The sequence below is a fragment of the Leptodactylus fuscus genome, chromosome 5 (assembly GCF_031893055.1).
Source record: "Leptodactylus fuscus isolate aLepFus1 chromosome 5, aLepFus1.hap2, whole genome shotgun sequence".
NCBI lineage: Eukaryota > Metazoa > Chordata > Amphibia > Anura > Leptodactylidae > Leptodactylus > Leptodactylus fuscus.
This window is the reverse complement of record NC_134269.1, coordinates 52,070,352-52,096,321: the sequence shown is the minus strand read 5'-3', so window position 1 is coordinate 52,096,321 and position 25,970 is coordinate 52,070,352. Positions and strand designations below refer to the sequence as shown.

The following is a 25,970-nucleotide window of genomic DNA, read 5'->3' as shown; positions in this document are numbered from 1 at the left end:
GGCAGAATTATTACACGAGAACTGTTTTTGTTTTATGTGTGTTGAGAGTTGTTGGGTGTGTCTCAAAGATGTCATCTGTACTTCTTTAACTTGTCATCGTCTTCAGTATCAAAGTCCAGGAGGACATACAAGAATGGGACAAAAAAAAAAACAAAAAACTAATGCTTTCTCTGAGACTACCACCATCATCCATACTGGCCCTCTTTCTTTCCATTAGCTACATAACTTAGATCATAGTTGATAAACAAGAAAATTTGTTTTGTGGGTGTGATATCAGACCTAACAAGAGTTCCTAAGAAGACAGACTGTTAGGTGTGCAATAGACTTCAATGCACACTGAGTGGCCAGCTGTGGTCAAAAGTCAAAGCTTGACAAAAGGAACAGAAAAACAATTAAAAAGTTAGAAAACAAACAACTCCTCAAACGACTGCAGGGTTAGATGCAAATTTAAGGGCGCCAACATCAAATATCCAGTCACTGCTGCAAACTTTGCTTCTGGATTATATTTGCTCCTTTCTGCAGATATTTGACCAGTCTTTACACAACAACATCTATTCACAGAAACGGCAGACCTCAATAACCCCATTAACTTAGCAACTTTGGTCACAGACACCCCTACCAGATTCTCACTAACCATTAGTCTCCTTTGCAACGGTAACAGGACCAATATATTACATCCCTAAAATAAGGTTTATTACTATTCTACACATGTGTATCACACAGAAATATAAGCTAAATGACAGACATTTACTGGTTAAGGCCAGTGTAGAAATAGGGACGCTTGTTATTTTGTTACCCCTGCATATTAACATATGACAGCAGAATATTTGTTTACCTGTAAGCAAACCATGCTTTATCCCTCTCATTCGTAAAAAGCTTTACAGGATTGGTAAGACATGGCTTCTTTAGTTCTGTAGTTTTAAAGAGAAAACCGTACAACTCCACTGAGCTGATGGAGTAAACTAAATGGATTGTAATCTAATATATACATATCTAAATTTCCAATAGTTAGGTTTCCTTTGGAGCTGAGACTATGACTGGACCATTACTAGTAACTGAGCATTAATAATTAGATCATTCGTTTCTAGTCCAGTTGTAGATCAGGAATTTTACACTATATGGGCAAGTTGCGATAGAGGGCGACATGCTGAGAGTGAGTTTCAGTCCTGCATCACCTGCCCACAAGAAGTTGACTGACTATAGCATATTGTAAATCCATCTTCTTGTTACACACTGCCTATGGTAGCCCTTTCAGCATCCTATTTATCCTGTTGTCACATCACCTCCTGATGACACTGTTGCAACAATCAATGCGGCCACCATTCACAGCCGTACAAATACAGCCAGCATGCCTCTCCATACCATCCTACGTGACATTGTATCGTTCACGACAGTCACGTTTTTAGGAGTTTGGAACCGGCAGCATGTCAAATATTGCCGTGTATTCCACAGTTAACTCTCTCTAGTCACAGGGTCAGCAGCTGATATCCCAATGGAATGCCAAATGTGTAGTCGTACTCCACACCCATCAGCAATACAGATTTTTTTTTCGGCTTATTTATTAAGAAACATCGACCTCATGCATTCACTAGAGCCTAGTCTTTGGTGGACCATGAAACTAGGAATAATTCCAGGTCCACATCAAAAAGGACTTGGCACAATCTACCAATATGCATACTAACCACAAATTCCTTGTGACGCTCCTTGACGCACTTTACGAGAACAAAGTAAATAACCAAAAGACACAGACAAGTGGTTTCCCTCTTTTTTAAAGACTATATCTCTAGTTTTCAAACATAGCAGAATATGGCACCTTTAGAAGAGACTTTGTGAGAAGAGAGCATACTGCATTAATGACAGTGACATGATGGAGGTTAATAGCTCAAGACTTAACAATTAAAATAAAAATTCATATAATTACAAGTTTAGTTTAAAACACTTGACATTCTAGAAATTTGTACAGGAGCACTGAAGAGGGGGGGGGGGGAGGGGATAGAGGGGAGACCGATATCTGTCCCACTCGGGCTGACAATGGTAAATCTAAGCTATGCAGCCCCCTGCATATCAAACCACCACGCTTTAAGGCAGGGGATAATGTAAGGCAGACATCAGCTCTATAATACCTTTAACTACAGGTTCTTAGCGACAATCCAAAGGATATTTGTCAGTATTTTCACTTAGAACGATAAAACGTAATGAATTCTTCTAGACTATTAGCTAACATAATGGGGTGTGGCCAATCGTTGGGAAATCCTCCGATAGCCCTACAATTCTGGTCTGGATGATGATGTGGAGTCGTATGGGGAATTAATCTAAGGTAACACGTTGCACTGTGCTGTACAAGAAGTAAGCAGACCGTATCCAACACATGGATGGCTGGGTAACTTGGCTCTGCCAGTGATTGCCAACACTAGGAGTAAGGGGTACGTACTATAGATCTAGTTTAGTAGGTTATGTGCCAGGCTTGAAAAATGTACAATATTGTCCATGTTGGATTTTATATAGGAAACTTTAAAAAGAAACCATTATACATCATGCTGAGAGAGGACAAGATGACACATGGTGAGGTATAATAGTAGCCAGCATTGTTAATATGGGAAGTAGCATGTTCCACCTTCTGGAATTCTTAAAATGACCGTCGACGTTATGGAGGTTTTGTAAGATGCATCGAGCCATTGAGTTTCCAATCTGAGAAAAATGTTCAAGTAGTTATAAAGTAGCACCTTTTATCGCCTATTTTTATTTTATAGTTTACACATTATAAAGTGCTGTACAAGACCTCGACTGGGGTGGTAACTGGCCAATTTACACCGCATGATGGCCCTGCAAAAGAAGAGCTATACTAATAACATTTTTGCTACTGGGTAGGTAAACAACAGAAGTAGTGATAAGCAGTAATATTTTGGGATTAGTATTTTCCCCAAATGAACTGCATTGTGGAGCTGTATCATAACCAATGGAGAGGCGGAACAAAAACAATACTCCTAGCTGGTGACAATGCATGCAAGGAGTGAACGGGGAGGTATAGAAGAAAGGCACTCCAAAAGTTGCACAATAAAAGGGGATTAAAACTACATAAACACTGAGCAGCTTCCTACCTATGAGACTAGGGATGCTTTCCAAAAGCTTGACATTAAATTGAAATTTACCCAATTCTGGGCCCCCGTTCCACCACAATGTAGGATGACCCTCAGAGGAGTCACCCAAGCACAGCTCTACCTCGAATGTTCCTGGATGAGATCATTCAGCAGATATGTGCCATTCAGATGACGGGAACACCAAAGAAATTGTAAATTAACCGATTCATTCATGGTAATATGTGGAGATGCCAAGAAGAAGAGGAAAAAAAAATAAGAGCAAACACTTTGCAACATAACACCCATATCATGTAGTGTAGTGGGTCACACATTTCCCAACCATGTGAAAAAGAGTTAGGAGGTGTGGTTTATGCAATTTATTCTCTGACGGGTAGACTGTGGGGCGATATCACTGTAGTAAAGGGATTATGCCTTCAATTCCCTCTCCTCTGACGGTCAGCCTAGAACCAAGCTGTGTATATGTGGGGTCTATAGGTGCCATTCTTTGGCGGTAGCAGGGGTGTCATTCTTCCCATCCCCACCCTGACCACCATTAACACTTTGCTCACAAAGCTTTGGTAACTGCTATGTGAGACCCCAGGTTTTCCTGCAGATAATACAGGAGGTGCAGTTCATAATGTTCTCCTGATTCAGGAACTCGAATACTGTGACGCTCCTGAGGGTAGATCTGTAAAGAAGAAAAATCATGTTACTAGCATCCAATGTATATTACAAGACTCCTAGCAATACATGAAAAGTGGCAGTGGCTTGTATTATATAAATGGTAGAGATGAGCGAGTAGTATTTGATCGAATACCTCGCTGCCATAGGAATGCGTGTAAGGAGCCGAACACCAAGGGGTCAAGCGCATCGAATATTCAATGAGCTTAATCCCTTGGTGTTCGGCCACTTACACGCATTCCTATGGCGGCGAGGTATTCGATCGAATACTACTCGCTCATCTCTAATAAAGGGGTCTCTGTCTCAAGTCATAAAACACAGTCTCAATTAATAAGATCTGTCTTTGCAGTCAATGAGAGTTTAGTTCCAGAGCTGCACATGTGTCATGGTTGTGATCACACAGGGCACTGCTTCTTACAGTACAGGTACCAGGCCTGTGTATTATAGGGAACCGTGCACTTGTGTGTTCAAGCACATGACCAGGACAGATTTGTAGCCTTTGAAAGTAAACAAGCAGAGATAGTGTAAATTTATTGCAAGTAGACAAGTATTCATGTTCACTTACTGAAATAGATACTATAAACAGTGTATATAGAAGTATCAATCTAATATACAAACAGTATGGACAGAAACTTCAGGAAAATCCTCCCAATGTATACCCCCTAATGGACACTACAAAGTCCGTATAAAAGCAGACTATAATACTTCTGACTTCCACTATTATATCATAATTTAATGTAAGTAGACCCCTAGGAAATATACCAGTGCTCACCTGTAGGTCATACGGCTTCCCACTACGCACTAAGAAACTAAGGAGAATGCTTGTGTGAGCAAAGTGCACATTTTCATCTAGGAATCCATGCAAGAGGAGAAGACGATTTGGTCTGGTAAAAAAAAAAAAAAATTAAAGGAAGAAATGCATGAATGATATCAAAAAAAGCCTTTTTATAATTTCACTTTTTAAACAAAAAAACAAGTATGTCAAATAACAGATTACACTTACTCAGAGGGAAATTTCTCTGCCTGCATTGCAACAGAGCCTAGGTAGTAGCCATGCTCATTTTGGTCAGGATGACCCATGTACCGCTCTGTATATCCAGTATCATAGAAGATCCAAAGTGTTACAGGGGCTCCAGCAATAGCCACCTAGAAAACACAAACAAGAGTTATGAAGACTATGGTTAAAGCTAATAGACATGTAAAGAAGGTAAGTGGAAATGAAATCCATGCAGCAAGTCGCTGGCCTCAGCAATCTTGTGCCATGCAAGCAAATACAAAGGAAAGGGATTAAGACCCCTTTAAAGTGAACCGGTCACCAAGTACAAAATGTTCAGGGCCAAAGAGGCATTCGAAAGAGGTACATAATTTATGATTTTGTACTTTGTGATATTCCTTCTAAGTTATACTGAAGTAATATAATGTATGAACAATATTCAGTGAGTCACTAGAGGTGACTGTAGAAAACGGAAGTCTTATCGCTTATCTCCTTGCAGTTTTTACAGGTACTTACTCTGAATATATCAGGTTTCTGAATCATAGCCATTAGTGAAAGGTAGCCTCCATATGACCAGCCATGTATACCGACTCGGTCAAGGTCTATGAAACTATGCTTAGCAGCAAGATACTGCAACCCTTCCACCTGATCATCGATCTCCACTTGACCCTACAAATATATATAGGGGGGAAAAAAAGTTAGACATCCTAAGACAGGACAGATTTGGCTTTCATTTTATATAATAAAGTTTCTTGCTTTAGGCTGCATTTAAATCTCAAACTTTATTAAAGGAATGAGCGCAGCTCATGTAACATTGTGGCTCAAGATGTCCTACATGGAGGGCTTTTTGTTTGCCAAAACAATAAAGTGGATACCCAACACAACCAGTTATGGTCCATTACGGGTGTCTTTACAGTTCAGTCACTTATTTTATTCCTTAAATCCATCCTTAGCTAAAACAGAACTGGCAAAGACAGTCATAACTACTACATTATTGCCTTTTCTCACCATCTTGTACTTGAACGCTCCTTCAAACTTTAGTCCACGGTGACAGGATCCTCGATTGTCAATGACAACAACAACATATCCCAATGACGCGAGTGTATTCAGTCGGAAATACTTAACACCCTTGAATCGATTGTTAACCAGCTGGACCTATAGATTAAAAAAAAAAAAAAAATCGTTATTACTACAGAAATTCTTAATACAACATTAGGTTATACTTGGTCGATTCGCCACCAATGACACTTATCCCCAACCCACAAATTTAAGGATTAGTGTCTGCTTGATTATAGTCTGATCACTGAAACTCCCAGCAATGACAAAACTGAGGGTCTGAATATGACCCATGTGAACATAGCAAAAACTTTGCCACTGCTCAATAGAAATCTATGGGACTGCCAGAGATTCCCATCCCAGAAGACCCATAGTAGTAAATGGCAGAAGATAGGGGATAGGTGTCATTATAGGGAAAATTCCTCTAACCAGTGTATTAATATTTGGTCATTTCCATATTCAGGCAGTCACCTGTAAGTAGACAGACTAAGGCTATACAGAAATTTTGGACACACTGCATCGAGATCATAAGTTCAGACTGTAACACTACACTAATAATGTTGGCGTGATGCAACACTGTAGCATTGCCAGTTATGCCGTATCCTATGAATAGTGGATAAGTTGCTTAATAGAAATCCCATTTAAACCTAAAGTTATCTTTCCCAGAGATCAGTTGAATGTTCAGATCTATGTTTGTGCTATTACCCTTTGTTTAAAAGAACTTACCTGTGGTCCCCCATAAATGAAGAGAACAGTGGGGTATTTTTTCCCTGGCTGCAACTGATGGGGTCGATACATCATGCCATAAAGAGTAAATCCTGTCCTACTGGGAAAAGAGAAAATTTCCGGGGCTATGTATCCAGGAACTGTCCCTGTGTGGGTAGAGGGGAGAAAAAAAAAAAATAAAAAAAAAATGTAAAGGTATTTTCCAGTTATTATAATATTGATGACCAATCCTTAAAAGGGCTCGATCAGCAAAATTTTGCTGTAAGAGCACCACATATGCGCTAATATTATTTTGAACCCCTCCCCCGTTTTAAAATAAAACCTTAAAAACATATATGCAAATGATAGTATCATGCACGGTGGGTCGGTCATGAATGGTCTGATGTCATCATCTGGCACGCCTTCCTCCTCTTCTTTCGGCGACGCCCTCCGGTCCTGGCTCTTGCCCGGCTTCATCTTCCTCCTCTTCCAGAGGGATTGGTTGAAGTCCAGCGTGTGCGCAGTATCGCTTGCCTCTAGGACGCAAGCGTACTGCCATTGAGAAAAATGGCGCCGGAGTGTCCAGAGGGAGCGATACTGCTGAGGAAGAGCCAGGACCGGAGGGCGTCGCTGAAAAGAGGAAGGCGTGCCAGAAGATGACATCAGACCGCGCATCACCACCCACGATAAGTATAATCTGCATATATGTCATGTAAAACGGGATGGGGGGGTGTTACAATAACATTAGCGGTGCCTAAATGGGGCTCATACAGCATAATTTTGCTGATAGTGTCCCTTTAAGATGTGTAGGACCCCCAACAATCAGCCGGTTAAAGACACCACAGCATTGAGTTGAGCATTGTGCCCTCTTTACTGAAAGCTAATCACAGCAGAGTACATTGTGTAGCAACTTTGCTTAGTATTGCAGCTCATCCCATTCACTTGCACGGGACTGATCTACAAACAATCCATGCGACAAATGTCGCTGGTCTGTGAAGCAGAGACGGCAGTCACCCAATCTGCTTCAAGCAGCTGATCTGTAAAGTGGGCGTGCGATGCCTAGGAACCCTATCAAATGATGACCTATTCTACAAATAGGTCTTCAGTATGTAACGCCCAGAATACCCCTTTAAAACCACAAACAGGAGGACAAACCAACAACAGAATTTACTGGATGTTAACTACTTTAACCAACAATCTTCAGTTCAGGTACTATAGCAAAGTCTTTTTAAAAAAAAAAAATAAAAATTTTTTTTTATATGAACTACCACATAGACATAGAATAATATAATGTGCCCTCTCACCGGGTGACTCCAGAAGAGTAGCCCAAAATTCTTTATCCTTTTGTGATGTATCAGCTCCGTTGCCTTTGATTTTAAAGAGGTGCACTGAATGTGGGAGCGTCTGGCTGCTGTATCTACTAATGAACATGTCGCAGTGCTGAATGGAAGCAAAAGACAATTCTAGTAAGGTTATTTGTAACATTGTGCAGATGGTTCGTTACAGTGTACCCCGTCCTTGGCATTTCTTTGGAATGTATTATGCTTACTTATATGGTGCTTCACAGACATTGTCACACACTGGCCCATATATGTCTCACAATCTACATTCCCTATCAGCATGTCTTTGGAGCGCAAAGACCATTTTAGAGATAATAACAGTGAGATAAAGTGGAAGGGGAGGGGCTAAAAACCATGCTGCAGTTTAACCCCAATGGTATATTTAAATTAAAAAAAAACAAAACAAAAAAAAAAACAGCTTACCTTGCTAACACAACAGGAATGGGAAAAGCCAAGGTCTGTGAGCCTCTTCACCTCTCCTGGAGTCTCATAGTTTGCAACATATAGATGATGTTCTAGGGGGGTGTCCTTTGTAGCTTCAAAATAGACCAGTTTATTGACTTCATCTACACGAATCTGAAGAATTCAAGAGAAGTGTCCTGCTTACCACACTGCCTACAACACAAACTTACGTTTTTATAAAACAGCTCCCTGCTGATTTCTAATCAGTCTAAACCAGAGATACTGAACTGGCCACCAGCTGTCCGGACCACACCGTGACTAGTAGAAACCCTCATCTTCTGTCCGCAGTCCCCAAACCCCGACACCTTATTCCTTGATCGAGTTCCAATCTCTGCTAGTGTAAGCCATCAGGGCTAGGGGGACAGTGAGCGAGAGATGAATGTTCCTCCCAACCATTAAATGTTAATTATGTGTGGGGGCACTAGGGAGGTATTATACTAGGGCCATGATGGCGAACCTATGGCACCCGTGCCAGGGGTGGCACTCAGAGCCCTCTCTGTAGGCACCCATCTGTGGAACAGATTGCACTGTGTGGGGGCCACTGTGGAGCAAATTGTACTGTGTATCGGCCACTGTGGAGCGGATTGTACTGTGTGGGGGCCCTTCACTATTTTTATCAATATAGTATCTGTTTTATAGCAGACAAGTGATATTATTACAGACCGTTCGTCACTGTCCACAATTGTGGACGGTTCGCCATCACTGTACTAGGGGGTGGCAAAATAATGGCACATTAGTCTGTGTGGGGGCACGAATGTCCCATTAGTTCTCCCCACTGTGAAAAGCTCCTCCGTGCACTCCACACACAGTATAATGCCATATTAAACATTTTTTCGTATTTTTTTTTGCCCAAGCCTGGGGTGTGTATTATAGTCAGATGCAACTTTTTGTACAAACAAATCCTGTAAATATTGCATAGATTCTGCTGTTCACCTTTACTAAAGTAGTTGAGTCTAAACTTTTAGAACTTTGGCTTTTCTCTTTGCAAAGATTAACCAGTGAACCGAGAAAAGACCAGGATTCCCGGTTTACACGAAGTTCAACAAACAGATTTTGCAGTGGGACCTTCCACACACAATCCGAACATATTTCTGCTGTTGGCAGAAAGATTTCCTACACCTGTTCACTACAATGGAAGGTTTGTGTGGAATCTACCTGAAGACGGGGCAGGAAGCTTGTTTTTTTTGCTGGTTGATTTTTTCAGCTAAGCGAAGGATAAGCGTTTGACCCCCACCCATCCCAATAAAATGAATGAACTGAATTCTTGTAGTGGATTCCACTATGTGAAGCAAATCTAACGAAATCTTTAAAAAAGTAGGCCAACCATTAAAATAGTAGATATGTAAACTTACAGTGGATCCATGTCTGCCAAGAACCTCCCATTCTCCGCTGGTCACAGCTACCTCTTCTTTTATGGGGCATCTGAAATCACCTGGAAGTGCAAAAGGGAAGATATTCTAAATCAAGACACAGGGCAAGTATATACACATGTAAAACTAAAAATACAAGAAGCTCAGCCAAATGAACCATATTACAGTAAAGACAGGAGAAAACTGAGTTAACAGCTTAGTAAAACATTTTAGTACTTGTTGCAAGTCAATTATTTGACTTTAAAAGAACAAACCATGACAAAAATCTACCAGGGATTGATCTAGTGCCCCTTGTATCAGTCTGCATTATCCTGACAGTCTTGTAGAAATCCTGCACGAAACACAGGGGTTAATCTCCGGCTGATCGGCTGGTGGTCTGCTAGAGGTGTGGGGCTTAGTAATTTTCTGCCCTGCTGCAAAAAGGCACAGCAGTCTCAGATCATCTTCACACACTGCAAATGTAATCAGTATTTTAAAGGGAACACCAGAAGACAAGTATACTTATTGTAGTTTCCAGAGTTTAGGAGCCACTCCAAGGTCTGACTTAGAAACACTGATGGAAAACACTGACTGAATCTGCAATGTGTAATTAAGGGCTTAGATGTTGGATGCATTTACTTCTCATAATGCAAATAATCCAAAACGCACTCAATGATGAGCTCTTGGCAAAGGCCGGTCCAGTGTTCTGAGAACACAAAGAAATCATTACAGCAGTGTTCTTGGGAGTGTTATCTTACTTATCCTCAATCAAATATTTCCCAGAAGATTGGATGACATAATAAAGTTTGTTTTTCCTTGTAGTTTTTATGGCTTTATTTTCTGCTAAACATATTTTCTACTTAAGGTTAATTGTGGAGATGCAGCGTTTTTGGCTGCTGCAGAAACACAGCAAAAAATTCCCCCTCCCCCCCCCCCCCAAAAAAAAAAAAGCCACAATTACAGTACAGCAAAGTGAAGTGAATGATATTATACATATTATGTATACATTATACATAATACGCAGTCGACAAACATATTGTTATGCCGTTTGTCGACTGCCTCACATTTGCAGAGTGCTGTGTATTGCTCATTATTACATGTATATGATCATCGGAGGTTAAAATTAGTCCTGCAACACCATAGTCTATTTTTTCTTCTGTGTTAAAGCAATGTGAATATATTACTCTGGTTTCTTGGAAACCTGTTTACATGGTAACAAAGATCCATATGTAACCGCATTCTTATCAGTGGAGCAAATATTCAGATGAGATCTAAACCATATCTGACTCACTGATGCATCATGATGCAGAAAGGTACAAAGTCACTCACAAAGCCCCAGAAGATCAGCTCCTGCTCTACCAGAACTGGCTGCTCGCAGTATGCTGGTGATGCGGTAGAGGTGCCGAAAACCTGTCCTGCACTCCGAGGCAAAGAGAAACTGGATTTCATCATCTCGTGTTTGGGGGAAAAAGTACAGGATATCATGGATCTATTAAAGAGAGGAGAGACAATTATCGTTAGGAATGGAAAATGACATAACTGAATGTTCTACGTAACCTTCTAGATACTAGACCTAAATCAGGCTAGGGAGACATGGCCTGTCCTCACATGGGGATTAGTTGCTGTGAACTTTCCACTGGCGAATATGAAGTGATGTACAGTAGCGGAATAATTGAATTTATTTTCACAAATCTAATCCCCTCATTGTGTCTCGAACACAGTACAAAATGACTTGCGCTATGGATTTTATACCCACAGTATGTCAAATATCGCTGCATGTTTTAAGCACGGTTTTCTACTTTTGCATTGCAATGGTTGAAAGCTGGGGGAACCTGCATCAAAAACTATGCTGAAACCATAGTGATTGGTCACACACAGAACAGCCCTACTGAATGAAGCCTAGAATGCATAGCTGAATAATCAGCAGTGTGAACATACTCTTACTGTTCTGTACCCCACTACCACAGACTGTACACTTTATAGACACTAATGTCTAAGTCACATTTTCTGCTCAAAGATTGGCCTATTTGTTAACTTTATCTGATACTGGAGGTATATATTAACAAGACTTCCTGTATACTGCACCAATTTTATAAGTGCATTTTGCATAAAATAGACGACGTGAAATGACTAATAGAAAAAGGGTCTAATGAAGGAGTAGTCATGGTTTATTACAGTCTATGTAAAAACAGTTTAACATACGTTTATCCAAATATCCGTAGTCTCCTCATAAATCACAAGGGGTGTTACATATTCAGACCCAGAATCTGACAACCGGTGATGCTCTGAAAGCTCTTTGTATGGAGCCACAAATAGAGAGGGTGGAATAAGAACTATCTGCAGACGAGTTTGTGGACGATCTAGTAGAATAGCCCAGGCACTGCAGAGAAGGACAAAGATGGATTAACTTAATATGACAGATCAGAAAAACAACATCTAAGCCCTCCGGCTGATTGATATGACTATTTAACCCCTTCCCGCCGATTGCATTTTTTGAAAATGGTTTTGTTTGTCTTCAACCTGATCCACCAGATGACCAGGAGTTTGTATTTTATTGGTTGCAGCCATTGCTGTGGACTGGCAGTAGGGGACGGGTCACACTTGCACAGCTCCTACTAAGCCCTTTACATTCAGTATGACTGGAATATTTGAAGATTGTGCACGGCAACATCAGCTCTTTAATGACTTGAAGACACGCGTCGTAAGCCCTGGAGCAATTTTGTACATTTGAACAAAGACTTTGCTACAGACCAGCATCAGGAGAAGTAACTCAAGCTGTAGTAACTAGTGTTGTAAAGTCATCACAACACCACCTACTTGACATGTGATCTGAGGCTGCGGACTGCTCACAAATAACCAAGTCTTGGGAGTAAGGAGAATCCAAAACACCCTTTCATTAAACTATTGTTGGCATTGCTCCAATGCTTACCAAGTACTTGTGCTAATTCTGCTTTATTGATAAAGAAAAGAATTTTATATATATATTTATTTTATTGGAGACACTTGTCTGCTACATCAATGGAGTCCAATTTAGATTGCTTTAGATGTCAGATTACCATTATGGGTTTCAGCTTATGGAAATCCTGTAGGATATTCATACATGTTGCTTCCTGATGCAGAAAATACGAAGAGTATTAACGTGTCCCCTAGGTTCTTAAACACTGGAATTTTTTCTTTTAACGCTGTTCATAGATCAATTCGGCAAGGGGAAAGCCCCTAAATAAGTGATGGCTCACTCTGGGAACCTCCTGTTATCAAGAGAACAGATGGCTAAATGGCCACCTTCTCCAAAGAAGTTAACGGAGGGGTCAAAGGAAGTTATAGACGCAAGCAAGCACTACTTATGGATATCCTCTACATTATTTATCTAGTCACAATGGGTGCCTGGTGTTTGTCATTCAGCTAAAGAAAAGGTGAATTTCAATAGCAGGCACAGCAGCATAAATGGATGAGCGTATGTGCCTTCATCAGCAAAGGTGAACATGGCACTGGTTTATCTGGAGACCACCAGTAGTCTCATTTTGATGGAATATTCTTATTGGCTCATACAAGCACCTTTTACCTCCAACACTATGTACTCTGCCTAATAAAAGATGATCAAACAGAATTCAGTATTAGCCTCGGGTAACTCACTACTTTCCATCTGGAGTCCAGCCAGCTCTAGCAATGTATTCACACCCAGCAAACAGCACCTCAAACGGCTGCCGCAACTCTTTGTCGACGACATCCAACACCTAAGGAACAAAAAAAAATATATATATATATTTAAAACAAAATAAAAAATTAGAGCAGGTTCATCACAGATCTCAGTCCTGTAAAAGTGCCAGAAATGTTAACAGTAGACACAGCAGAATTTCAGGCAGATAGCAAAATTAGATACTTGCTGATATTCTGATTTTGAACTATTGCGTTTATTGCTTTGGGATCATACATGTATAGGCAATAATAATAATAATCAGTGAAAGTCATGAGGCCAAACCACTGAAACCGTCACAAGACTCACACCCGCCGGCTTATAAATAGGGTGCGTCAGATTCTGTTGCAGCGCCCATCATTTTGAGAGAATAGTGCTGCATACTGCAGTGCTCCAAATCCAAGTAAAAAAATAAAAATCTGTGACAAAGACCCGCAAATGCAGCCTCTGCAACAGACGTGGAAAAAACCCTTAGGGCTAGTTCACAAGGGGACACGGGGGAGGATTTTGACAGCGGAATCCACGTCATAATCCTCCTCCATACAATGTTAGTCTTTGTAGACTGCTAGCTTTTTTTTTTTTTCCTGCTAGCAGATTTTTCTGCTAGCAGAGAAAAAGAAGCGACATGACCTTTCTTCAGGCGTTTTCCGCCTGAAGAAAGCAATAGAAGTGAATGGGAGGCGAAAACCGCACGGAAAAAAAAACGCGACGCGTTTTTTTCAGCCTATCCACTTAACAGGAGGGGAAGAGAGCCTTTTTTTTTTTTTTTTTTTTTAAAAAAAAAGCTGTTTTTACAAAAAAAAAAAAAAAAAAAAAAAAACACCTCCAAACAAAGCTCGGCAAGGTCCAAAAATAAAGCTTCCTAATAACACTTATTTACGTGTTAACTAACCCTTAAAAACATTCAATCAGAAACCATGCAAAAAATAAAACGCCTTACCCTGCCCTCTGCATCCACTGTTATTTCTGACAGCTTAAACGTCACTTTTGGGTTTGCAGTTCCTGAAAATAGGACGGCAAGCGATCAGAATAAAATCTATTATCAGAATTATCTGAACAACATTAAACTATGGCCGAGTTATTCATTGGACAGATCACATCTTAATCTCACTAGTGTTGCTAAATGTTATTGAGGAAACAGAACAGATACATTTATGTAATAACCTTTGTATACAGAAGCATTTAATGGGAAGACCAGCAGATTGTTTTCTTAACCAAAATTAGAAGAAAAATACATACAAGAAGCAATCTTCTCACCTATCCAGTCATTGCTCAGATGCCCCACAGGCCCCTTAACTTCCTGGTCCCTCTTGGTCAATAGGAAATAGGCTTAGCCACTGACTGTCAGCAGTGATAACCCCCTAAGACTGCGAGTGGTATGATCAGCATTTCCCATGTGCCAAGGTGGACTAAAAAGTAGAGAGCAGCAGTGGAGCCAGGCATTGTCGGAGCGATACTCCTGGATGATCGGTAAATATTTCTTATTAAACATTCAGAGCCTTTTGTAAAACATTTCCCTCTCTGGACAAGCTGTATTTTGCATATTCTGCAATACTGTTAGGCCTAGTTCACATCTGTATTCGGTAATCCGGTTAGGAATTCCGCATGGGGACCCCCCAAAGAGAATACCGAACACAGTGGCAAGCGGTGACCTTATGAAAGTACACAGACTACACAGACTATAATGGGTCAGTGTGTTTTCCGCATAGAAAAGTACTTTGTGAACTACTTTCTTGTCCGCATGACTCATGTGGACACCGTGCGGAAAGCACACAGATCCCATTATATAGTCTATGGGGTACGTGTGCTTTCACTGCTCACCCCAAACAGATTACCGAATGCAGATGTGAACCACAGGCCTTATTTAGGTGGACTCAAATATTAAAATTTGGAAATAAAAGGAAAAAAGTTGCTTACCAGCTTTGGGGTACCTAAAAGAATCTGTCCTTCGAGTCTCCAGCATTGGGGATGTCACATGGATTATCTCAACTTCAGACTCATCATTCTCTTCATAGAGGATGCGCAGTATCTGACCACCTGAAGGGGCTACATCAGAAAGAAACTGGATTTTATATCATGGACAATGTTAAATGAAGGGACAGTTAAAACACAGCACTTGAAATATGTCCAAAACAGCTTTACCCCACAGGTATGATATAAAGACACAGTACATATTCACAGTGCTTACTTGTCTCAGTGCGGGGACACCACCAGTATCCCGTGTAGCGATCAAATTCCTCCTGTAACACGAAGGAGGCCACTCCAGCAGAACGGGAATCTTCCTCCACTCCAACCAAATCTGTGTTACATAGAAATAATAGTTTGAACTGCTTCATATTGTGCAGAGAATAGCATGTTAAAGCTGCAACATCACCACTTATAACTGATTTTACAACCAGTCCTAACTTTTAGTCCAGTAGTGGTACAAATAACAGATGTAACATTACACTCCATACTTCCATATACATTACTGTAGGCATTCCTCTAACCTTTATGCACAAATGTCAGCCTGCGCTCCTCTCCGGTCTCTATATTGGCCACCCACAAATCATTGCTGTGCACAAATGCCATCCAGGTTGGGTCTCCAGGACAGATAGTGGGGTCCATGCGAATATTTGGGCAACTGCTTTCCAGTAACTGTGGTTGCAGAGACTGTTTCTAAAAGCATTAAAAAGAATGAGATTGTTTTAGCAGAATATCTACTACACATTATAATTTCTCTATGGTATGCATCAACAGACTAGAGCCCTGATGATGCATACTGGTTTAGCAGGTTGTAGATTAGAGACATACAGAATTTAGCTCTTTTGCTTAACCTTACCGTGAACCCGCGGGTGCCTCCATCGCGCACAGTATAGATGGCACTGCCTGCTTGGAATAGGAAAGTTCCGCTCTTTGCATGATAATCAAAAGCAGAAATGCCCACTGTACCAATACGTTTCCTCTCTCGAAGCAGCTCTTCTTCACGAGAGTACATCCCATAATCAGGAGTGGCCTGTAAAAGTACCAAGGAAAATGTAAGCTGCCATAACAGATACCAACCAAAAACTACCATTGTGCAATGGACACAATGGGACAGAAAACGGTCGTGAAGTATAATGAATTTGTGGAGCCCAGGAGTCTCCCACAATGTGAGCAACGCTTGTGGTATACATCTGGAGCAAGAGAGGGCAAAAAAAAAGTGGTGTACAAGGATTGACGAATCTCCCCTACCCCCCACCCAATGTCTCACCTGAAAGGTATCAAGCAGAGGTTTCCAGGACAGCATGAGGACTGCTCCGCGGTTTATGTTCTTTGGGATCTCAGAATAAAACAGAGTATTCTCACGGTTTTCTCCAGACATTGCTAAGCACAAAGCATGAAATAAGTCAACATTTTAATATCAGTCATATATATGTAGTAAACAGTCATAAACTTGAACGGTTATAACATGGTGTCTGGTCTAATACCACATAGCATTGGTAATCCCTATATGAAGAATGACATTCTGTGGAAGAAGAAAAAGAAAATCTTTAAAAGGGGTTTTCTAGGATTGTAATATTGATGATGATAATTAAGATAGGGCATCGGATCAGTGTGGGACCATACCCTGGAGCTCCACAGGCCAGTTTGTTAAAGAGGCCGCAGCATTTAGGACAGCGCTATGGCCTCTTCATTGAATACCAAGCACAATGCAATACTTTCAGTAGGGGTTGTGCTTGATACTGCGACTCAATTCCATACTCGAATATGGAAAATGAACATGACATCATTGGCCTGTGAAGTAAAAGTGGCGACCTCTGTTGCAGAGACACAATTAGTGGGGATGCTAGGTATCAGTTACTGATCATATTATGGATAATCTATGATAAAGATAGGTTATCAATAATTAATACCTGGAACACATCCTTTAAAATCATATGTATGGCAATACAAGTGTCAAATACCGAAGAATACGTCAAGGCCAATACTAAGAGGCAAATGTCTGATTACTGTACAGTGACTATAACATGCTGTGCACCTGTGTGCTCACCACATGACCGCGGACCGTACACCACATGACCGCAGACCGCTTTCTAACCTCTGGAATCAGAACGAATGCCATAGAAAGAGTATATTGGAAAATTCTACAATTTTTCAATATACAAACAATAACATGGGGCTCTTCATATTGCTCTGAAATTTACCAACCCCTTTAAGCATAGCATAAACCTCAACAAATATCTACAACACAGGTGGAAATACGACATCTTAAGTAACCTATACAAGGCGATTTGGGATATTCATGTTCATAAGGTGTCCCTGGATTCCTGTGCAATGAAGAAAAATTTATTACACAAGAAATCCAACACACGGCTGAAGACCTAAGAAAACAAATATCTTCCAAGTCCTTAATATCTGCTGACTAGAAAAAGCTGAATACAAGGTCACACCAAGCACAGACTAAAGATAGCAGGACAGCTTACCTAAATTCACAGAAATAACATGCAGACTAATAGGGGAATTTTAGACTGCTTGATCATTCACCTATAAAGGTTACGCGGCAGCTTCAAGTCATATTCACATGGGGCAGATTTGTTGCCGAAATTTGTGTGATGACTATTAAATTCTATACAACTGAATGGGGATGATTCTGCAGCACAGTAAGGATTGCTGTGAAGGATTTCTCTGCCACAAACCTACAGCAAAATCTGTATGTACATAAGCATGTGGATTTTGCTGAAGATTTCACCCAGATGGGTCTCCCTCAGCCAGTCTATGGGCGCCCTGCAATGTGATCACAAGTGTCAATGGCTGCTTATGGCACTTAGGGGCTTGTGACAAAGGTGCGGCCTATGTTACTTATATCTACACTGACTGGCAATAACCGTCTGCAAAGTATTACAGAAAGTTTAATAAAGTTTAGCTAAAAACAACTTAAAAAGGCAAAGCTCAGTCAACTGAGAAATAAAAAGGTGCACGTGAATGCGGCAACACAGCATGGGCTGGGGTATTATTTTTTTCAAGCTTATGGTCAATTCTCCATTTTAACGTTTTTGTTGAGAGCCACTGCCGGAAGAAGGAGTTGGCTGTATTTGATGCCGGGTTCCTCATCCCACCACCCAGCTATGATTCACTGTAAAAGAACAGCTGTCATAGTCGGTGGAGGGAAGAGGAAGTCTGCAGGGGATAAATGAGACTCCTTCTCTGGGCACCCGGTCACTAAACTCTCCAGTAACACGCTCCAGCACCTGACACAGCCAGTAACAGCATGCATGAGAAGACAGATATTGGATATTTTATAGGTCATAAGCTTTTAGGACTTACCATGCATACAATTCCCTTATGTAAATGAAAGGAACTCCTTAAAGTAATATACACATGATCACCAGTATTGCATAACTGAAAGTAGATCCTACAGAAAGGAGAAGCAGTAGTCCTTCCTTTATATTTCCTGATCCTCTCTCATTTACTTTGGGGTTTAGCATCCCCCTGACACAGCACGGTCCACAGAATACCCCAGGGTGAACATAACAGTAGAGCAGCAACATAACTGATGTGGAGAAGATGTCGGCAACTGGTATAGTATTTAGCAGTACCAAAATGGTATTATTGTCCCCATCTACAGTGTCTGTCCCCGAGATACATTGTTAAAAAAAAAAAAAAAAAAAAAAAAAGATTCTGTATATATTCAGCTCTGTTATTAATTAGGTGTTCCTCTCCAACAACCTATTTTGTAAATATCCCCCTTTCTTTATCCCCTTAAGGCTAGTTCACAAGGAGTTTTTCGGCAGCGGATTTTGACGCGGAACCCGCCTCAAAGTCCGCTACCAAAAACAGCTCCAATTGACTTCAATGGGAGCCGCTCGCTTCTTTTTTTCGCTACTAGCTATGCCCTATCTTGCCGTGGATTCTGCGATTGACTCAGCCATTGTACAAGACTGCCTCCCAATTAAGCCCAGTCATTCAGCCCTAATCAGGAGCGGATTGCCACGACGGGATGCCGGTGCACTGTATCGGCATTCTGATGCGGCTAGCCGCACAGTAGGTTCACATGCGGAATCCATTTTCCGCCATGCGAACATACCCTTACAGTGGCTGCTGAATGAAAACACTGCAGTGTTTACATTCAAGTCCATATGGACCCCTCCCCACTTTCTCTCTTTGTAAAATATGGGATATCTGTACAATGCACAGTGTGTGCTCCCAATGCAGCCAGGTCACCTGCAGTTCCATAAAGGCACAGCACAGAAAGTAAAAAGGGAGGTGGTATGTATCCAGGCACATATGCAATGCTTATAATATCCCCTATATCTAGCAGTTAGTATGTTTTTGCAGCGATTCGAGCTCATTAACCCATTGGTAGAGGGTAAAAATGAAAATCACTATTAAAGGGATTATCTAGTTTCTGCTATTAAAAGCTATCCTTTGAATATGCATCAATCTTAGATCTGCAGAAGTTAGATAGCTGGAACCCCTGCAGATCAGCTTTACTGGCACCGCTCCTGGTACTGTGCACATGTCAGGAACCACACGGCTTTATATCCATATAAACTGTAGCAGTGGGTTTTGGTACTGCAGTACTACTCCACTGAAGTATATACTGATCTATGTATATACTGATGAGCAATCCTAAGGCTAGGCCATAAAGAGCAGAAACTGGATAACACCTATAAATGAATGTTTTACCTCAAATAAGATTAATGAACAATTATTTTAGGACACTCCCCATTACCATCATTAGTATCAGGAGTCATAACATGTTTTGTTTTTCTCCTTTAGTGTAAACTGTATGAGGAATTTTTTTTGCATGACAAGACAGTGTTGTAACGGCACCACTTTGGGGTACTTTCATGTCATATATTAAAGGGGTTGCCCAGGAATTATATTTTTATGGCATTTCCTTAGGACAAGACAAATATATGATTTATGTGGGCTGAAAGTATCCCCCACATCATTCAACTGCAAAGATGCCCAATATAGAGTTGGAAAAAGCTGGCTCTGTGCACTGTGTAATGGCCGAGCACAAGTAACGCAGCTAACACTACCAGTGACGTGAACTTGCCATCTTCTGATCACTTACATCACTACTTATGCAGTGCAATCTATTATGCTAGAAGAACTGGCAGGCAGTGTATCAGGCCTTACTTCTACTGAAAGCAGATGTGAAGGCCTTCAGTAGGTCTGCAGGTACTAGCACCCCATGATCACAATGCCTAATAGAGGCAGCCCCATCTCCAAATACCAGGGCCGCTATTGACTACAACACCTATACGGTTCATTCCTAATGCTGTCGATTTATTGGTCTTCATTCTCTTACTGCTTTGTCTGTACTTGTGGCAGGTAGTTGGGGGGGAAGCAGCAGGGGGCATTTGTACTGCCTTTTAACATCCTACTGCCAAATTGTTTTGGCAATTACAATATAAATAGACAGGTTAATGACTGCCATTGGTAAACTAAAGTAACAAAAATAAGCCACGTAAAAACAAATCCCAAAAAAATACTGCCAATACCCATTAGTACCAACAAATAACTTGCAATTTCTGTATCCCTAGATATTATTTAATATCACAAAGTAAAACTTCATGTTTCACTGCTGTGACCTTTATTATCCCCACATTCACAGTGGTCCAGGTTAGGGGTTGTCACCCTTCAGAGATGTTTTAGCTATCCTCTGCACTTGGTAGCAGAAGTTTTCTTTCCATCAGCTATAAAATATTTTGTTAGTCATGGAAAGAAAAAAAAAAAAGAAAAATAAATAAATTATATATATATATATATATATATATATATATATATATATATATATATATATATATATATATATATATATGTTACTGGTAAAGTCATTGGAAAAATACAGCAGCTCCAGTGTGAGGTGTAAAACGAGATGTTAAGTCCATGCACCCTTGTTAGTAGGTTAGGCAAGAGCTACAACACTAGTGCCAACACCTGGCAGTAACAAATCTTTAGCTTCTGAGTGATAGTAGCTTTAAATCACCTTGTGTCATCTTTCGGGGTGTGTATGTAAGAGGATGAACAATATGACTATGGACACTGCAGAAGCCTTACGGAGTTAAACAATGCCAAGGATATCCTGCACCCTGGAAGTCAAAGAGCAGCTCCGGACAATGCTGCCTAAAAAGAAGGTTGTCCCATAAACAGCCTAATCTCTACTCCACAGGATAAGTGTCTGCTGATGGTTCCCCACTGTTCACAACAGGGGGTGCTATGACCCCCACCCATTGAATGAAGCATCAATATGTGCATATAGACTTACACTGTATACCTTTATTACCTGTGTATACGTCAATATGGTAATACTTACACATACCCAGATAGTACATGCGATCAGAGTGAGGGCTATCTGGGTCATTTCTCTTCACAAATGTGAAGCTGTGTGGGGCTTTGGCCATCATATATCCATGGTATTTTCTGGTGTCTGCAAGCAGCTTCCTCATCTGACTCCATGAGTGACGTTCCACGTAAAATGGTTCGGGTTTTGTGTCACCTCCAGCATGCTCTGCAGATTCAAATACCTCTACTCCAACCGGCTCAGTCTCCATTGCAGCCGCCATGTTACATCCTGTCATTAGAATTGACATGTTAACTATTATTCATGTACCAAGAGGCACCTGACAGCAGTGACACCAAAACTGTGCTGTACTGTGCCAACCAAATCTATGCAAATAAAGTCTTACTTATATCTTACTGAAAATGCAGCAGTAACAGTATTGATTTAGTGCGACAACGGGGTTTTCCAGCCGCAAATGGGTATTTTACACTGATCACCTATCCACAGGACTTTCTGCTGCTAACATACCTATACAGAAAAAATGCCAGTGTTTCTGTAAGTCTAGTTGAGATACTGTGATTTGCAAAAATACAAGCATTTTTAAAATTGAAGCATTTCTGGTGCAGATTTTTTTTCTGCAATATGTGGATGGGATTTGCCAGAATCCCATCCACTTTGCAGTTAATTTAAAACGCAGTGTTTTTTTCCATGGGTAAAATGCTGCATGTTCGCAACGTGGGGCCCTGGCCACAAGCTGAGATCCCACATTGTATAACTGCAGCTTTTTTTGTTGCAGATTTTGCTGTGTTTTTTGAGCCAAAGCCAAGGCTACAAAACGAATGGGAAATGTATAGGAAGTTGTAATACTTCTACCTTCTGCTCAATCCACTCCTAGATTTGGCAAAAAAAAAAAAAAAAAGGCAGCAAAATCTGCACCAAAAAATTCCGACTAAAGTAAAACAACTTTCTAATTATATATGGTAACAATTATTATATAATAAGAGGCATAGCTTGTTAAATTCATTCACTGTTTTTTTCATGAATAGAGGACCTATACCACTTCTGTCTGACCATGGCTGTCAGCTGTTTATAATTTGTGCCGCCCATATGTAACACCTGGAAAATCCCTTTAAAAACTAGCAGCTAAACTAGTTTATTTAAGAGCATAATAGGAAAAACAAGTAAATGGAGTAACATACAAAACCTATGGTAACACTGGCTCAAAATCCAGGGCCATGGCACGTGACCCCATCCTAAGGTTAGATTTCCAAACAGAAGACATATTAAACAAAGTTACCTAGAATTGAAAATCAGATCCATTCATCCCAATGGGGTTGTTTCAGGACTAAGTACCAAATATACTCGAGTATAAGCAGAGTTTTTCAGCACGGTTCTTGTGCTGTAAAAGCCCCCTTTGGCTTATACTTGAGCCAAGCAAAAAAATGATTAATTTTTTTTTATTTTTTTTTGGGGGGGAGGGGGGGGTGTCTATGACCAGCCACTATAGTAGTGTATAGAATCTCCCATAAAATGGTGAGGGGAAAAAAAAAAAGTTCTAAATCCCTCCTTTCCCTAGAATACATATAAAAGTAGAAAAAGACTGAAGCACATACACATTAGGTATCCCTGTGTCCTGACAGTGCCCGGTCTACTGAATATAGGGGATCTGCAGTGCTCCTGTTCCGTCAGGAAGGGGTTAATAGGAGCACTGCAGATACCCTATATTCAGCCAGGCTGAATTCCAAGTGGGGGAGAAAAAACCCAGTCCTCAAGTTCGGGAAGGGGCAGACAGACAACCAAAACACCCCCTCCCCTTCCCCAGCAACTACTGCACCCAAAAACTCCGACCATTTTAATTTGTGAAATTTTCCAGTAGCTGCTGCATTTCCTCCCCTCGGCTTATACTCGTGTCAATAAGTTTTCCCAGGTTTTTGTGGTAAAATTAGGGGCCTCGGTTTATGCTCGAGTATATACGATACATAGATTTTTACAAACCCCATTTCAATGAATGTCACAATTCAGCCACAGATGTGTTGCATGTGAATTCATCTTAAGGTGATAAAGGAAATCTCCAAGAAGTATGCAGTATGATACATGGAAAGGATTAGAGTTGTAGTCCTTAGTGTACATATCGATAGTCTTAACTCCCATAGAGATCAATCAAAAACCATATGAAAAGTCCTGGGGGTGCAGACTACAGGGCCTCAGATCTGCTGCGCAATATTATAGAGGAAAGCTTTTATGATATGTATTAACGTGCTGGCATACAATATAAATGGTAGGCACTATATGGGTCATGGCAAGTACAGGGCACTATATAGAGGCACTGTGAGCCTGTAGGAATATATATGGGGTATTGTAAGCCTGAGGTACTATACAGGGACACAGTGGGCCTATAGGATTATGTGGAGTATGGTGAGCCTGAGGCACTATAGAGGGGGGACAGTGGGCCTGTAACGCTATATGGAGGTTCAGTGGGCCTGTAACGCTATATGGAGGTTCAGTGGGCCTGTAACGCTATATGGAGGTTCAGTGGGCCTGTAACGCTATATGGAGGTTCAGTGGGCCTGTAACGCTATATGGAGGTTCAGTGGGCCTGTAACGCTATATGGAGGTTCAGTGGGCCTGTAACGCTATATGGAGGTTCAGTGGGCCTGTAACGCTATATGGAGGTTCAGTGGGCCTGTAACGCTATATGGAGGTTCAGTGGGCCTGTAACGCTATATGGAGGTTCAGTGGGCCTGTAACGCTATATGGAGGTTCAGTGGGCCTGTAACGCTATATGGAGGTTCAGTGGGCCTGTAACGCTATATGGAGGTTCAGTGGGCCTGTAACGCTATATGGAGGTTCAGTGGGCCTGTAACGCTATATGGAGGTTCAGTGGGCCTGTAACGCTATATGGAGGTTCAGTGGGCCTGTAACGCTATATGGAGGTTCAGTGGGCCTGTAACGCTATATGGAGGTTCAGTGGGCCTGTAACGCTATATGGAGGTTCAGTGGGCCTGTAACGCTATATGGAGGTTCAGTGGGCCTGTAACGCTATATGGAGGTTCAGTGGGCCTGTAACGCTATATGGAGGTTCAGTGGGCCTGTAACGCTATATGGAGGTTCAGTGGGCCTGTAACGCTATATGGAGGTTCAGTGGGCCTGTAACGCTATATGGAGGTTCAGTGGGCCTGTAACGCTATATGGAGGTTCAGTGGGCCTGTAACGCTATATGGAGGTTCAGTGGGCCTGTAACGCTATATGGAGGTTCAGTGGGCCTGTAACGCTATATGGAGGTTCAGTGGGCCTGTAACGCTATATGGAGGTTCAGTGGGCCTGTAACGCTATATGGAGGTTCAGTGGGCCTGTAACGCTATATGGAGGTTCAGTGGGCCTGTAACGCTATATGGAGGTTCAGTGGGCCTGTAACGCTATATGGAGGTTCAGTGGGCCTGTAACGCTATATGGAGGTTCAGTGGGCCTGTAACGCTATATGGAGGTTCAGTGGGCCTGTAACGCTATATGGAGGTTCAGTGGGCCTGTAACGCTATATGGAGGTTCAGTGGGCCTGTAACGCTATATGGAGGTTCAGTGGGCCTGTAACGCTATATGGAGGTTCAGTGGGCCTGTAACGCTATATGGAGGTTCAGTGGGCCTGTAACGCTATATGGAGGTTCAGTGGGCCTGTAACGCTATATGGAGGTTCAGTGGGCCTGTAACGCTATATGGAGGTTCAGTGGGCCTGTAACGCTATATGGAGGTTCAGTGGGCCTGTAACGCTATATGGAGGTTCAGTGGGCCTGTAACGCTATATGGAGGTTCAGTGGGCCTGTAACGCTATATGGAGGTTCAGTGGGCCTGTAACGCTATATGGAGGTTCAGTGGGCCTGTAACGCTATATGGAGGTTCAGTGGGCCTGTAACGCTATATGGAGGTTCAGTGGGCCTGTAATGCTATATGGAGGTTCAGTGGGCCTGTAGCACTACATGGCGTACACCGGGCACCACATGGGGGCGCAGCAGGCCTGTAGCGCTATACAGGCATATTATGAGTCCGTGGCACGGACAGCCGCTGCACTATATGGGGACATGGGTAGCCTGCATCCCCTCGCATTTCCGCCCCCAGCCCCTGTCCTGCCCCTCCTCCCCTCCACTCTCAGCGGTGTATCATCCTCCACCAGTCCGCCCTGCGTCACGGTAACAGCCGTCCATTCCTCCCCCGGTCACCTCACCTAACATGTGGAAGCAGGAGGGTGTCTTTGGCCGAGCCCGGCTCTGGTCTCTCTGTGTTCCCGGTTATGACTTGGCTGCTCTCACTCCCAGTGCAACTGCCGCTCACACATCCGCTTCCTGGAGAACAGCGGGGAGATGAGT

General features: G+C 41.7%; 1 protein-coding gene across 2 annotated transcripts; it reads right to left on the bottom strand.

Moving 5' to 3' along the window:
- Window positions 1-2,737: 2,737 nt before the first annotated feature.
- DPP8 (dipeptidyl peptidase 8) lies at window positions 2,738-25,968 on the bottom strand. Of its 2 annotated transcripts, none has more exons than XM_075273145.1 (20): window positions 25,829-25,968; window positions 21,646-21,903; window positions 16,591-16,703; window positions 16,180-16,353; window positions 15,848-16,016; window positions 15,547-15,657; window positions 15,276-15,404; window positions 14,299-14,360; window positions 13,298-13,398; window positions 11,867-12,044; window positions 10,994-11,153; window positions 9,668-9,747; window positions 8,277-8,429; window positions 7,818-7,953; window positions 6,535-6,680; window positions 5,761-5,907; window positions 5,269-5,421; window positions 4,762-4,904; window positions 4,531-4,642; window positions 2,738-3,765 (listed from the first exon to the last, which is right to left on the bottom strand). In XM_075273145.1, exons 1-20 carry the CDS (start codon window positions 25,833-25,835, stop codon window positions 3,643-3,645), a joined length of 2,655 nt encoding a protein of 884 aa, XP_075129246.1. In that variant the 5' UTR covers window positions 25,836-25,968; the 3' UTR covers window positions 2,738-3,642. The 2 variants fall into 2 exon arrangements, with proteins under 2 accessions (XP_075129246.1, XP_075129247.1); XM_075273146.1 differs by having other exon boundaries at window positions 21,652-21,903.
- Window positions 25,969-25,970: the final 2 nt, after the last annotated feature.